The sequence below is a fragment of the Myxocyprinus asiaticus genome, chromosome 35 (genome assembly GCF_019703515.2).
Source record: "Myxocyprinus asiaticus isolate MX2 ecotype Aquarium Trade chromosome 35, UBuf_Myxa_2, whole genome shotgun sequence".
Lineage (NCBI taxonomy): Eukaryota > Metazoa > Chordata > Actinopteri > Cypriniformes > Catostomidae > Myxocyprinus > Myxocyprinus asiaticus.
Genome location: NC_059378.1, coordinates 8,379,432 through 8,394,735, shown reverse-complemented (window position 1 = coordinate 8,394,735; position 15,304 = coordinate 8,379,432). Strand labels below are relative to the sequence as shown.

The 15,304-nt window shown below is 36.5% G+C and overlaps 1 protein-coding gene across 2 annotated transcripts in view; it reads right to left on the bottom strand.

Moving 5' to 3' along the window:
- The window catches only part of myh7ba (myosin, heavy chain 7B, cardiac muscle, beta a), a 32,564-nt gene extending 30,565 nt beyond the window's left edge, over positions 1 to 1,999 (bottom strand). Inside the window, exons 1-6 of one of the 2 annotated variants that reach the window (XM_051673124.1) lie at positions 1,838 to 1,999; positions 1,468 to 1,571; positions 1,153 to 1,296; positions 625 to 781; positions 427 to 454; positions 101 to 197 (exon numbers count right to left, since the gene is read on the bottom strand). In XM_051673124.1, coding sequence (XP_051529084.1) covers positions 101 to 197; positions 427 to 454; positions 625 to 781; positions 1,153 to 1,296; positions 1,468 to 1,571; positions 1,838 to 1,937 — 630 coding nt within the window. In that variant the 5' untranslated portion in view covers positions 1,938 to 1,999. Of the gene's footprint in view, positions 1 to 100; positions 198 to 426; positions 455 to 624; positions 782 to 1,152; positions 1,297 to 1,467; positions 1,572 to 1,837 lie in introns of those variants that run through there. The other variant, XM_051673122.1, reaches the window with a different exon arrangement.
- Positions 2,000 to 15,304: the final 13,305 nt, after the last annotated feature.

The window sequence follows — 15,304 nt, the reverse complement described above, 5'->3', positions numbered from 1 at the left end:
ATGAAAATGAACTCTTGTCAGCATGAGAGGTAAAAAAGGCTGATTGAAAAAAGAAGAGGGGAATGATGGTGAGGGAAATCGATAGAACGTTGTGTCTTACTCCTTTTTTAGTCGGTGCCTCACCCAGAGCCGCTACTATGGCAAAATACTGAATTACACGTTTCGTGTTAACTGTTTTGCCAGCACCGGATTCTCCGCTATGAGTACCAAGAAATCATTGAGGTGTAAGACATATTTGAAAAATGAAAAAAGAAAAATACCACAGCCAAAACCATTGGAAAGACATTTTTGTTTTTTGTAAGAAGCAAAAAAAATTCTCAGTAGCTCAATTTACTTTTTTATTTTTTCCAAAAACTTTTATTTTATTTTTTTATTCATCAATGGACTAGGAAGTTTGGTTTCAAGTATGTAAAATTCCAAACTTACGTGATTAGCATGGACTGATTCTCACGGTCTGTAAGTGAAGAAAAGTACAAAAAAAATGTCAGGGCACAAAGGACTTTCCTGAACACACTTTCTGTCTGACACTGAAGTGGCCAAAGTGCACTAGAAGAAAGGATCCCTACTTTAAGTTATCATAGAGGGAAGGGAAAGAGGCATTCATTCCTTTGATTTTATACTTACTGCGCAGCATGTCATTGTAGGCATTGTCAGCGATGGAATAGATATGAGGTGGAGCCTCAGAGCGGCGTTTGCCTTTGTAGGCAGCCACTACAGGGGCCGTGTAGACAGGAAGCCATTTATAGGGGTTCACTGTCACACAGAACAGTCCAGAGTAGGTCTGCCATTACAGAAAGAAAGAAAAAGAGTGCATTTGATAGGATTAATCAGAGGTATCGCTGGTAGTCAGGACATATAACACTTATTTCCTCAGACAAAATATGCCATTTTTAAAAGCTCTTTGGGAAACCTTCCTGACCTGACATTAGAGATGTAATTTAACAGTGGCAGTTATAAAGGACACGCCACTTGGGAATTCACTTGTATTTGTCCCTTGGCAAGGGCAAGTGGTAAATGTGTTACCATGAGAGTGAAGTTCTATGTATAGTGCTGCCCCTCTATGTTTAATGCTCAGGTCAGGTTATTTGCGGCATCAAAGATTAGTGAGAAAGGGCAGGTCTTTCCTTTGAGCTGTGCTGTGATGGTACCCACATAGATCATCCAGCTGCTGTAGCGTCTCCGCAGGTTAGATAGCACTGAGGCTTCATTCAGGTGTGTGAGCATAGCCATGTCCTCTATCATGTTGAACTTCGGGGGGTTCATCTGTTGAATGTCATCCTCCTTGACAGTTAGACACTACAGGATTGACGGGCATTATTACAATTTAGAGTTGAAATGAGATCTGCACTCCTGAGTCAAAAGCACTATTAATAACACCAGTAGGTTATGCAAAAGTAAACAAAAGAAGTGCAATTATTTAAATAAAAAGTAATTTCTCATTGTTTTTAAGTCACATCAAAGTCTTACCCTTCCATCCTTCGTCTCAACGGTGACTTTGTCACCATCGATCTCCTTGATTTCGACTTCAACGTACGCGTCCTTTTCATCTGGTATCCAAGCGCGTTTCTTTCCTGCGCACAAGGGAGGCTGTGTCAGTGATATCTCCAGGCGCCCACAAAGATTATCGTTGCTTTGTTTGTTATAAATCCAAGAATTCAAATGGCTACATTAATTTTAACATGCCTGTTCAAAATTAACAAGTTAAACACGTAACATGCAAGTACGAACACTTAAAAGCCGCCGCGTAAAAACAAGGTAAGTGTTTCAAAGAGAATGGGAATGTTTGTATCCGTCGGCAAATATTTGTTCATTCGAAAATGTATTGTCTGCAGACTACCATCAAATGCCACAGTTTGCGCTGCCATCAGCCCCAGGTCGCTTTTGCGCAGAAAGGGCGCAGCTTCACCAAACTCCTTCATATCCAGCAGTCTAGACATGATGATAAATCCACCGCTCCGTTACGCACTGAAGATCCGGTAAAACTCGACTTTCCAGATACCTTAATAGAAAACAAATATTTTCTTAACATTTGAAAAAGAAATAACTTTACAAATAAATGCATAATGCATGCATAAAAAATATTATTTTGACAAAAACGAAATAAATAAGACAATTCCTGAAATAAATAATAGAACATTGCGGTAATCGCTAACCATTACGATTTTTTTTTGTTTGTTTTTTTTTTTTTTTTTTTTTCAACATTTGATGAAACAAAAGTTTCATTATTGACTGATATTTAAAACAAAACAAAAAAAAAAAAAAAAAACATTTTACGTTTTATGAAACTAGTTTTGATGACATTTTATAATTACTGTTTCTGCTATTGTTATTATTGCACTATAAACAAATTCTCGAGTACATAAAATGATAAAGTGTCCAGTCGTAATCTGGTAACTGACCTTTACACGGACTGAACAGGGGAAGTGGCCGGACACCTTTTATCATCTCCTCCAAGGTCACGGACACAGAAATGATCATGTGTCACCTCCTCCACCGTTTATTGGTGCTGACGGTGTGTCCAAACTGACAGAAAAGGGCAAGTCGCATTTTTATCAAATCCGAGCTTGGTTATTTTTATAGCAGCATTATAGTATGTGGGCTAAGTGGAGAGTATTGATATCAAAAGAGCCGCATGTTTAGTGCCAATGACTTCATCGTCAACTGTCCAACCGCTATCTATCGCCATAACAAACGTGCGTAATTGCGCATTCACTAAACTTTCTTAAGTTTTAAAACAATTCAATAGTAACTAATAATTATCACTTTTCTCAGTTATTTTCCCCCCCCGTTTATTATGTTTAAATGTGTTTCGGAGTTATATTTCATTTTCAACACCAACAATCATCTGAGCGGCTGCGGTTACCGCAAATTCCCGCTGGTCTCACTTGGATAAAGCAGACAGAGATCCTCTCAGCGGCAACAAGCAACACCCTTAACACTGCCTCTTTAACATCTCTCCAATAACTCGTCAACAATTCTCTCCTCAACATACAGGACAAGTATTAGGTGATCATAATGTCCATGTGTTCGGTCTTCTCCCTTACTCTAATTGCTTGTTTGCGGAATCCTTTGTTGTAAACGCCAGCGGAGGGAGGTCTGCCATGTGTGTGTGTGTGTGTGTGTGTGTGTGTGTGTGTGTGTGTGTGTGTGTGTGTGTGTGTGGTCATAGTAAGTGCAATCCTAGACGAAATTACTAAAGGGTCCCTTGTGCTTTGACATGATATGGCATTCTAAAAATAAATACCAATATTAGCCAAGATGCACTGCCCTTAATGATAATAGTAACATAATTGAGAAGGATGTTCTCTCCACTATAGAAACAAGCACAATTTTGTGATTAAGTCGTTTTTATTTGCACTTAAAAATAAAGACTCTTTATTTGCATGTACGGTTTAATGAAGAACATTTACACTGAACCTTTATTGCACAAAATGCTTTTTGTAGTGGAAAAGGGTTCTTTAGACTATAAGAATGGTTCTATTAGAAACTGTTCACTGAAAGGTTCATGGGGAACCAAAACGACATTGCTGTGAAACCCCCGTTTGGAACCTTTTCATAAGTTTTAAACAATAGAGTTTAGTAAATTGCAAGCAACCATATGCTTTGGCATGTATAGAATGTATTTTATACCAAGTTAAGCATATTCAAATAAATAAATCTAATTTAAAGTATTTGTTAAATATCACTCTTGCAAGGAATCATTTTTAAGAGTGATGTAGTGCTTAATCTGGCATAACAAATCACTCAAAAATGAATCCTTGCAACAGTGATATTTAACAAATACTTTAAATTAGATTTATTTATTTGAATATGCTTAACTTGGTATAAAATACATTCTATTCATGCCAAAGCATATGGTTGCTTGCAATTTACCAAACTCTATTGTTTAAAACTTATGACTTATGAATTCTAACCCATTATGTATGATTAAATTAACCCTTAAATGCATGTGAATTTCCCCAAACACTCTTACATTTTCGGGTCTTTAGAGACCCAGCACGTATATCTATCACAAAGGGTTCTACAAAATGCCCAGATAGTGTCAAATTTTCAAAATATTCTCAAGACAATTAGAAAATAATAAAATAAAATACATTTTGATGTTTTATTTGTCATATATCAAAGAGAAAATGCAACAAATCAGGACAAATCTAGAACAGGATTCATTACTTTCACACTGAAATTTCATGAGATGCAACCAGCTGTCAAACACATATTGAGCTACACATAAGTATTTTCTCAGGCACTTATTAAGTCTAAATAGATGCACAACTTACATAAGAAGTACACCCATACTGTTCATGTGTTAAACTTGCTATAGTTTACTTCCAAGTTGTTTCTTCATCAAATAGCAATGTCAAATGTAAATCAAATCAATCACTGAAACATCAGCGCCACCTTGAGTAAGAAATAACATGTATATTATGCGTGTGTACACGCATATGGAATAATGACAATTCACCATTGTTGTTAATTCATTGTTGCACAGAAAATCAACATGATATAGTATTTATTTGGATGAATATAGTACTCATTCCTCTTGTAATAAACAAAGAAATAGATAGATCTGAAATAATCATAAAATATAATGTATGGTAGTGCAAAAAAATAAATAAATAAATAAAAAAACACTCTTACAGGGTCTCAAATGACCCTATCCATTTTTTGGTACTTAATTATTATTATTATTTTCAATTTTGTCTTTTTTTGTGTTACACTATTTATAAGAGAGAGATTGAGAAATACTACATATATAGTTGTTTAAGTTTTGTTACAGAAATCAATGTTTTGAAATGGCAGTGGAAGCTATAAACTAATCAAAGTAAATGAGCATGACATAAGTTTCAAATGTTGTTAGGCCTGCTAATAAATTCTTTCATTCACTCTTCACAGCAGACACGCATTGTCGATGTACGAAATGGCAGGTGTGGCGTAGAACTTTCCAGACAATGTGTTCAAATTCAGCTTATTATGCAGGCTGCTGGTGCTACATTTCCACTATGGTGTCAGGGCAGTAATTGAGCGTTCATGGAGAGGAGTGCCTCTTTTTACACACCAGCCCCAGTGGATCTGACCTTGAGATCAGTGTCCTTGTATGTGGAAAAGGGGTAAAGTGTGTGGACCAAAAGGGGAGGGTGCTCATAGTGTCCCGATATAGACAAGAATACTCAATCCGTGCCTCGTGCCAAAGGCTGGCATTCCTGACAAAGAGCAATAGACAGAGGGGTCAATTGTTAAAGACATAGAGCAACACTGCTCTGCTTATTGTTGGGGAAAGATATAACTAAAACAGACAAGCAAACAGTGAGGACCCTCAGCAACCCATCACTGGAGATTGGACATGTCACAGCATCATGAATTGTGAAACTTTATGATAAACCTTTACAGACTGTAATAACTGTGATTATTGTTGTCAAATCTAAGAGCAGTATAGTGGAATAATTATAAATCCTGTAACTAATCTTTATGATGGAACTACAGCTATCTTTTGGCATGGTATGCTGTGTTACATTGATGACTGAAAGTTTATTGCGCTTTGGTTAGATATAGCAGGCCAGTTGAGGGCTATTCTTGGACTCTTCATAAGTGTGGCAGCTGGGTTATGTTCCACCTCACTTGTTGCACTGTTTGTTAAAAAATAAAAACATTGACAGACAGATAAAGCATGAGAGATAATGAAATCTGAGGGTGCCTTTATTATTCTAAGTCTGTTGTTATTCATATGCAATATTTAGGAAGAATAATATAACTTTTAAATAGCCACATTAATCCAGTAATATGGTCAAAGACCCCGTAACAATCTCAGAATGTCAGAGCCAGACGTTTGTGCTTGCAATATTTATCTGTGCATTTATATGTTGTTGTAAAAACAGTAGAGTTAAGTTAGATCACCCAGACTGAAACAGGGATTCCTGGAATCAAAGTTGCGATTGCAGTTGGGTCACAGTTGTTTTAGATCATCGTGCACCAAATGCCAGCCGGCTTAGACACTGAAGTGGAGGGAGGCTGAGATTTACAGGCGCGCACACACACTTTTAAACACATACATACCTAATTTGTCATGCAATACCTGAAAATTCATATAAACAGTAATAGTAAAGCATTTCATCATTTCAATAAAACTGTCCCAGTGTCTGGCAAGGCCTTTTAAAGGAGAATACACCGGTGCGACTCCATTCAGTTCAACACTTGACTGTCGGCAAATCATTGCGATGGTCCGCAGAACCTTTCGCCAACTGCGCTGTGTTTGTCGCGAGTCATCAAACCATCCAAGAGGAGACAGGAAAGCATTTTGAGGAGACGCCAGTTTATGCCTTAGCTTTTTAATAATCTCACTCAATACCCTGAGCAGAGCCCAACACAAACAGACAATTATTGTATGAGTCAATTAGTCTTTTAGCAAGTGGTAGGTTCAGAGACTATGCTCCTGCCCCTGTGGTTCCAGACAATAGACTGGCTTTCACTGTTAAGTCATGGCCTTTAGCCCTTACTGGGAATACCAGTATCTTTAGCTGTTTTTCTATTTATACCCATTGAGGCATACCTAAACTCTGCTATCTCATCTGCTGGCACTTCCCTGTGGCTTTATCTACACCATTGTAGACAAGCGGTCGCACTCTGGGATATCGCAGCAATCCCATCCTTATTCCAGTTATGCATTTAGCATCCCCAGACTGCTTCATACTTATATAGTGTCAGTCATCGACATGGCTGTTGTTGCAAGAATCCCCCTTTTAATCCTCCTTGATGCTGCTTTAATTTTAAACAGTTTAATAAGCTTTAGCGGTGATTTAAATGTGAAGTGCAGTGGCGGATTTAGGCATGGGCGACATGGGCAGTTGCCCAGGGTGGCATCTTGCGGGGGGCGGGGGGGCGGCATGAGGCACCCACACAGACAAGTGGGCGCCCTGAACTCCACCAGCCATCTCATTTACAACCCCCCCCCCCCCCAATCCGGTCAACAACTTTGGGGGCGTGTTGAAGCAGTTTTCACCCAAGGCGCCATACAAGCTAGAACTGCTACTGGTGAAATGCCCAGATAAGCGTCATGCCCCCTCAGATTTTTGAGCTCTAGTGTATTTTAAATGCAACTTCCAATTTGTATCATTGTAAATTAAGTAAACATAGATGGCTGACCATGTCTAAGTTTCACTGTTTTTTTCCATTCAACGAAAATGCATGGTGGTCACTGGCTCTCAGATTCAAATGCAGTTTTGATTGATTTGTTTAAAAATTATGTCAGGTGGGGATTTTAACCCATATCACATTGCATGTTAAACAAAAACTCTACCACTACTTGATTCAATCATTGACAGTGGTTCCATGAGTTTGAAAAGAGTTTTCTTAACTTAAATTTACTTTGTAATCTCAACACAAACACGTGTAGAAAGAACCCCGTGAAATTACGTAAACCCAACAAAATTAGACGTGTCCATGTAACTCAAATCTCTTCAAATAAATCTTTATGTACTAACTAGTGAAAGTGAATGTTAGAATTTAAAATACATGCTTGTTGGAAGCACTACAGAGTGTAGTTTACTAACTATGCTATGGGTAGCACAGCAATTGTTCAATGAAGCGGGCAATCAGTTTTGTGTGTGATATCTACCTGTTCTCATTGTTAGCTCAAGCTCCACTCTTAACCACACTGTAAAATCTAATTAGTTGAATTTACTTAGATTTTTTTAAGGCAATCAGTTTGCATGCTTTTTCTTGGTAAACATATTAATTTGGCTCAAGTTAAGTGAACTTATTTATTTAAGTACAGTTTGCTAGTTACAAGTTAACAACTCATCTGTGATTAAAGTATCATTGTTTTTAATTAAGTATTTCAATTAAATTATAGCACGTTGTGGGAGGCGGAAGCAGGGCCGAGCACCGTGCTGTGGAGAGTGAAGCGGGGGAGATGAGTGGTGAATGATTTCCACCTGTGCTTAACGCCTGTCTTGTATTTCAGTGAGGAGTGATCAGGGCTTTTAAGGAGAGGAGATAGCGGCAGTCAAGAGAGAGAGCCCAGCTGAGAAGCTGCATGTGTGATGGCCGCTGCCATTGTTCTTTTATATTGGAGCACCTCGAGCTTGTGTGTGTGTGAAGCTGTACTTTTGCGCTCTGAAGCGAACGAGTTTTTGAGTTTCATAAAAAGACATTCCTGTGTTGGAATCGTCGTCTCCCGCTTCCTCATTCCCTGAACCTCAGGATCTTGTTACACACGTCTTATACTGTATAATGGAAATTATGACTGGATTCTAGGTTAGCCACATGGCACATTGGATTCTCCTCAGTACTTCTTAGTGCATATAAATCTCCTCTTTTGTAAAGTACAATTGAGTAGATGTCTTGAATTTAATAGGCTCTAAGTTCACCAAAGTTAACATTAATCACCTTACTGGTGACTTCACAAAAATCACAACTATCAACGAGCTACAACAAAATAACAAAATACAACAATAACATTTTTAATAACACTTATTATATTTCTCCATAAGTTCTGTTGTCTTGACCAAACATACATAATTTATTCAAGCGCAAGGGGTTATGGGTATCCCACACCACAATTTTGTACTTGATAATTTTGAGTTAGTTGTACTAGAAGCTAAAGTTACGATTCCAAAATATGACATTTCAAGTACTGTTTAATTAGGACCAATTGATTGTTTTTATCAATGACAACTTTAGGGTTTAGAGAGTACCAGTAACTTAATTAAAACTAGTAAGAATAGTAAAAAATAAAGCTTTAGTTGAGTCAACTATATATTTTTATAATTATTTGAGATAACTATTAGTATTTATAGTGCATAATGTTAACCCCCAAAACTCCAACATAACAGAAACTCTTCCAAATCTCAACATAACAAAACAATAAACACTAACAAGTATCACCCTTTGCATTCATCTTGTAAAAAAATAAAATAAAACATAAAATAACACTTAATTTGAACATTTACTCTCCCGATCAAGTCCCATTAACAAGAACCCATTTTACAAATTTAAATGGATTGAACGCAATGAAATACATTTTCTAGAATCGTGATGCTTTAGTACGTTTAAATTAAGTAAATTGAATAAGTATCAAAAATTCTTTTTTTGTGTGTGTAACACATCTTACACTTGTCCAGTGTAGGCCTAATAAGTAGTAAAAAATGTTTCTTTCCTTTGGTGATGCCTTATCTCGCTTAGAATTAACTCATGGTGGAATTTTGAAAGGAGCATATAGAAAAACATGTTTGGAGGTGGTGCTGATGTGATTAAGTTCATGACAGCTCCAATGAAGGCCGTTTTGGTCTTGACATCCTAACAAGTTTGGTCAAGCTGTCATACTAAACAGCTTAGAAGCTCTAGGATGAGTATGGAGGAGCCCTATCTCTTATCATCTTGTTAAGAAATATTAAACCTGATTGATTTGCCTGGCTTGTCAAATGTATGTACCAGTTGTCCCTCTGATAACTTGCTAATATGGATATCTTATTAATATAGTTGGTACGTCTTGCTGAGTGATCTTTGTACGGGAAACATCTCTCAGGCTACCTGAAGACATAATGCATATCTCTTGAAAAAAGATGAATGAGGTGTAAACAGATTTACATTGTCCACATTGTGGCTTCCAAAATGAGACCTTAAGGGGGCAGTGATTCACATACCAGAGGCCACAGTTAATTTTTAAGGTGCCGTGGAATGTGGGGGTGTTTGCCTACTACTGAAGTCAGTTTACTCTACTCTGCTTCTGCCCCCCCTCTGTGTACCCTCCTTTGGGAAAATGGCACCTGTCTTTTGCAGCAACTGCTGACGCAGGTGGCATTCAGCATGTCTTTCTCAAAGACTATAAAGAGCATCTCTGAACTGTGTAATTACACTTTTCATTTTTCTGTTCCATGTGCTAATGCTAAATATGTACTCGTGTGTTTTAACACCTTTTAAAATTGATATCTTTGGATTAGTGAGTTTAGGCATGTTTTTTTTTTTTGTGTGTGTGTGGTTTTTTTTTTTTTTTTTACAGCACAACTATGGCTGAGCTTATACAGTACAATAAGAGATTTCTTGTTGACCAAACCAAAACACTGACAATATGCCGACAACCGTAACCCTGAAAATTTAAATCAAAAGACACAAAGCTAATGCTTAAATGAAAAATCAACCCAAAGATAATACTAAAATGAAAATGGACGCAAGAAAGTGCTAAAATGAAATTTAAGGGACATTTTGTGGTTTATTTTGTCACTTAATTATTAGTTTATGTTTTTAAATTGTATACTTTTTATTTAATGTTTAATTTAAATATTTATTTACTGATTTAATATAGAGTAATTTTGCTCTTCATATATCTTAAAAGATTTCAATAGATTTTCATTTATTCTTACACGAAAACCACATTAAAAATGAAATGTTATAGTGCATTGTTTTTTTGTTTTGTTTTGTTTTTTTAATCTTACGTGTCTAAATACATCTTACATCTTAATAGTCCCCATGAGGTAACTATTGATGTCCTTCTGATCCATTTTATTTGTTTCAGTCTAATCACCCAATTGTTAGACTATCACTCGTGAGTGATACCAAAGTAGCTCCATTAATGACAGGTATTCAACTCTGAATAGACAAGGTACAGATAAAACATACAGTATTAAATAATTTACTCAAAAGTATACGTTATCTCAAACTATTTTAAGCAGCATATTTTTGTTTCTTGTGCAATTATTTATGCAGTTTCCATGACCTCATATTAATTGAGACACAAGTTGTTGTTAATAATGAACATGTTTTAATCATCTTGTCATGTAGAGCAGGGATAACTGTAATACCTCAGTCACCATTCACTTTTATTGTATGAGTCGAAAAAGATGCAATGAAAGTGAATGGTAACTGAGACTAACATTCTCCCTAACATCTCCTTTTGTTTTCCATGGAATACAAAAGTTATACAGTAGCTACAAGAACGACATGAGGGTGAGTAATTTATGACACAATTGTCATTTTTTGGTGAACTATCTCTTTAAACGGTTCTTAAATGTTGTTTATACTGTATAGCATTACAGTTATAGCATGCATCATTATTGCCATGGCATTAGCACTTTTCATTAATTGGTAATTTTTTGGTATTGCTTGTTGTAACAACATTTCCACAAAATTAGATGATCGCTAGAACATTCTTAACACAAACATAACTATTTATTTTATTTTCTCTTTACTGTAGATCAAAATTATTATATTACCTTATCAACCCCCCCCCCCAAACCTGTCCTAAGACCACAAATCAATACTTTATACAGGTTGAAATATGCATTAAATTTCCTAAAAAATACTACTATGTACTGACAGAAGGAAGAGATTAAAGACCTATACTAGGAACCATCCTATACCCTCAGTTCATTCAATAGTGATAATAGATTTTTCCAAATGCATAATAAACGTTTAAAAATTACAGAACATATTATTTTGTTTCTGGCGGCATTTAATAGATTAATAAAAATTATATAAATTATATAAATTATATATATATATATGTGTGTGTGTGTGTGTGTGACCTGCTCCATCATTTTGAGTCACATTTAACCCAGAAAAACATTTGAGTTGTATGCACTAAAGTAAAAGGGAAAGTCTTTGTTTTCTTACACTCATATAATTACACTTAAAAAAAAATATATTAATTTAATGATTTATTATTTATTTCATTTCATAACAAAATCCCATCAAAATTAATTTATTAATCTATAATAAAATAAATTTAAAAATCCTATTAATTTAATTTTTGGTAAACATCACACCATTCAATTTGATGGAATTTTGTTAAGAAATTAAAATGTGTAAATCTTAAAAAACAGGCCCTTTTTTTCAGTTAAACTTTGGCCAATATAATCATCTAAATTCTCTTCTTTTCACTTTAGTCTATGAAACTCAAAATGTGGTTGTGGCTCAAAATGATGGAGCAGATCACATATTTTCTCCGTTCTGTAGCCTGTTCTGTCTAATGCTTCGTCCCATTTCACAGAGATAGAATCAGTAAAGGGCGGTTGGCGTCATCTAGCGGCAGTTAGTGGTATTGCAGATGTGGCTAGCGGAAGTTTGGTGTGGCAGACAGTTTATTGCTGAAAAGTGATTGGACTTTTCTTCACTTTTAGAAGTACCTACGGATGAACCACAAAACTGTTCCGAGTCACGTCATTTGATGTAATTGGCGTTGGCGAACATTCTGATTATAATGTCGTCTTAAATTTACGACTTAAGCGTTCATAATGACTTTTGTTTAAAAAAAAAAAAAAGAGAGTAGCTTGCCTATGGCAAATCTGCTTTACCACTGTTACCCCAGATTGCTCAAGGAGGTCTATTATTGTATAATTAACGTTAACTTTAATGTAATTTAATTCACCTTGAATAAAATGCGTTTTCTAAATAGCTGCTATATTGTATCCGGCCAATAGATGGCTCCGTTTGCTACTGAAACCGAGCGCCACAACATTAACTAGAGAGACTGATTGCAACTTAACATTTGTTTAACCCTAATATTGTCCTTCGGGTCATTTTTCGACCCGTATTGAAAACCATTCAAAATGCATACATTTTTAACTAGTGTACAACAGCACTAAATACCCCCCTGTTTTAGATTAGATTTGTGTGTGTGTGTGTGTGTGTGTGTGTGTGTGTGTGTGTGTGTGTGTGTCCAGGTATTCCCTACGTTGTGGGGACATTTGGATAGTAAAACCTGAACTTTTTGATGTTGTGGGGACAATCGGTCGGTCCCCATGAGGAAAACATCTTATAAATCATACTAAATGATGTTTTTTGACAATGTAAAAATGCAGAAAGTTTTCTGTGAGGGGTAGGGAATAGAATATAAAGTTTGTACAGTATAAAAACCATTATGTCTATGGAGAGTCCTCATAAGACATGAAAACCCAACATGTGTGTGTGTGTGTGTGTGTGTGTGTGTGTGTGTGTGTGTGTGTGTGTGTGTGTGTGTGTGTTGAATATTTATGGAGTAACATCATTTTTAAAGAATTAGGAAAAAACAATCTTCACAAATATCGCCAAGGATGTCTCAATTTACATTTATTTAAATCAGTTTTGTCAATTTATAAAATCTTAACTATTTTACAAAAAATTCTAATTAATTCTGATTGTAAAAAATCACAGTGTACATGTTAGAGTTACAGTTTTAGTCCATGCCTATTTCCCAAATATATCTCTATGAGTTTTGCAGCAGTCAAAATAGGCCCATTTTGCACGTCAATTGCAACAAATCCATTGCTTCTCACTAATGTCAAACAATTTGTTGTGGTATTACAGGGGTGTATGGATGGTGCCATAATAGATATTTTTGCCATGTAATGTTTTAGAAGAAAATTATATTCAAAAAGGTATTTTACTGCTGAGGGGCCTTAAGCCACATTGTACCCTATTATATAAAACCATGTAAGTGAACTTATTTACTAACTGTTTAAAACTGTGAAGAAGAAAGAAAAAAGATCAAATGTGTGCTTGTTTTTATGTTTGGACATGTGCATGTCTGAGAGGAAAATCTGCAGTACCCAGTGAAGCAGGTGGGGGAGCTAGAGAACAGTATGGGGCTATAGGGGCTAAATTTGAAACATTTTTAGGTCAAATTTGATTCATAGATGTACAAAAAATCTATTTAAAGCTGTAATACATCCAGAAAGTCTGAAGGTGAAAGGCCACAACTGGTTCTTCTTATACGGGTCAAAACTGACCCGTTAAGGAAATGAAAAGACATATTATATAAATAAACAATAATATATACACACAAAAATCTTTTATTTATTTATTTATTTATTTTTTTTTGTTTAAATGGTCTTGACTAAGTCACAACATTTTGTTCCAGTACCAAAAACGATGCAGTATTTATAACGTATTCTTTACCTATCCCGGGTCAGAAATTACCTAAAGACAATATGAAGAAGGCTTATTTTGTTCCCAGTTTATCTGTAATTGTTGTTTGTATTAACTGATATTCCATTTTTTATTATAAATGAATGTATTCTAGCCCTGTTGAAGAAAAGAAATAGTCTTAGATTTTTGCTCAACCTGGGCAGCGTTTCCCAAAAGCATTGTAAGCCTAAGTTGATTGTAGAAACCATTGGCACCAATGCTTGCGATGCTTTGGGAAACGCAGCCCAGCTCAGTTAGCTGATTTTAGAGAGGTTTTGTGCACTTTTTAGTTGGTCAGGTTGTTGTAAGCTTGTTTTCAGCAGGCAGGCGTGATGAAACCAAGGCACAAAAGTTGTTTGAAGGAAACAGTGCTGTTTGTTTGTCTCTCTGAGAGAGCGAGAGCTATTTTACAGGCTAATATGCCTGAATGTCTGAGCCTGCAATGTGTTTCTCTGCCTCATATGGAATTTGTTCTTGAGAATTCCCCACTTCACATCCAGACATTGGTGGCTGAGTGTGTTTTATACACAATTTGGCTTCCAACTCTAATAAAACTCCTATATTTAGACCTTTACAGCATTCTTTTCTCTGTTTTCATTCCGTTCCGTTCTAAATATCTTGATCTCATGTCGTGTTCACTTACAGATATGAATGATGACGTGAGAGCAGATCACAGCGTTTGTCAGCAAGGCAGCTAACAAAAGTATCTCCAACAAGAACGGTGCCTTGTTCAATATTCCATTATCACGGGAATATCCATATTCACTGTTTTCTTATCAGGAATTCTTTCTATCTTTCTGGATGTCATATGGACAGGAAAGGGTTATCTGACAGGAAGTGGAAGTCCTCCTGCCGCCCCATCCTGTGGCTGAACGCCTGTGCTGTGAGCCAGGAACCCCTGCTCCCCCTCCTGCCTGTACCTCCGCAGGGTATGGCTGCCCGCTTGTATTTTGGTAATCTTCATCCACCCTGACCTGCTGGCCTGCTCCTGGCGCCAGCAGTCTCAGAGCCCCCCCCCCCCCTTCATCCCCCTAACACCCCCGGCTAATTCAGTCCAGCTGTTGCAAGGTGCCTTGGCCACCCCCACCCGCCACTGCACTTGCCATATCTCTCACTAACATTTATATGCTGCCTTTGCGGAAAACACAGAGTGCTCTTGTGTTGAGACAGGTTTTCCAGGTATAAAAAAGAACCTTGCAACATTTATTTAGTGCTTTGATCCAGTTAAACATATATTTTGTTTGTTGATCTCTTCGTTGCAAATATAAAAAAATTACATGTACATTCCTCAGGACTCAGTTGTTTAATTTACCACTGAAAGGGTCCAACTCTCAAATTAGTATGAATGCAAACAGACCCTCTCTTGACTTGCCGTGTCCATATTGAAATCACATGCAGACCATGAGCTCTCTGAATGAGCAGATGATAG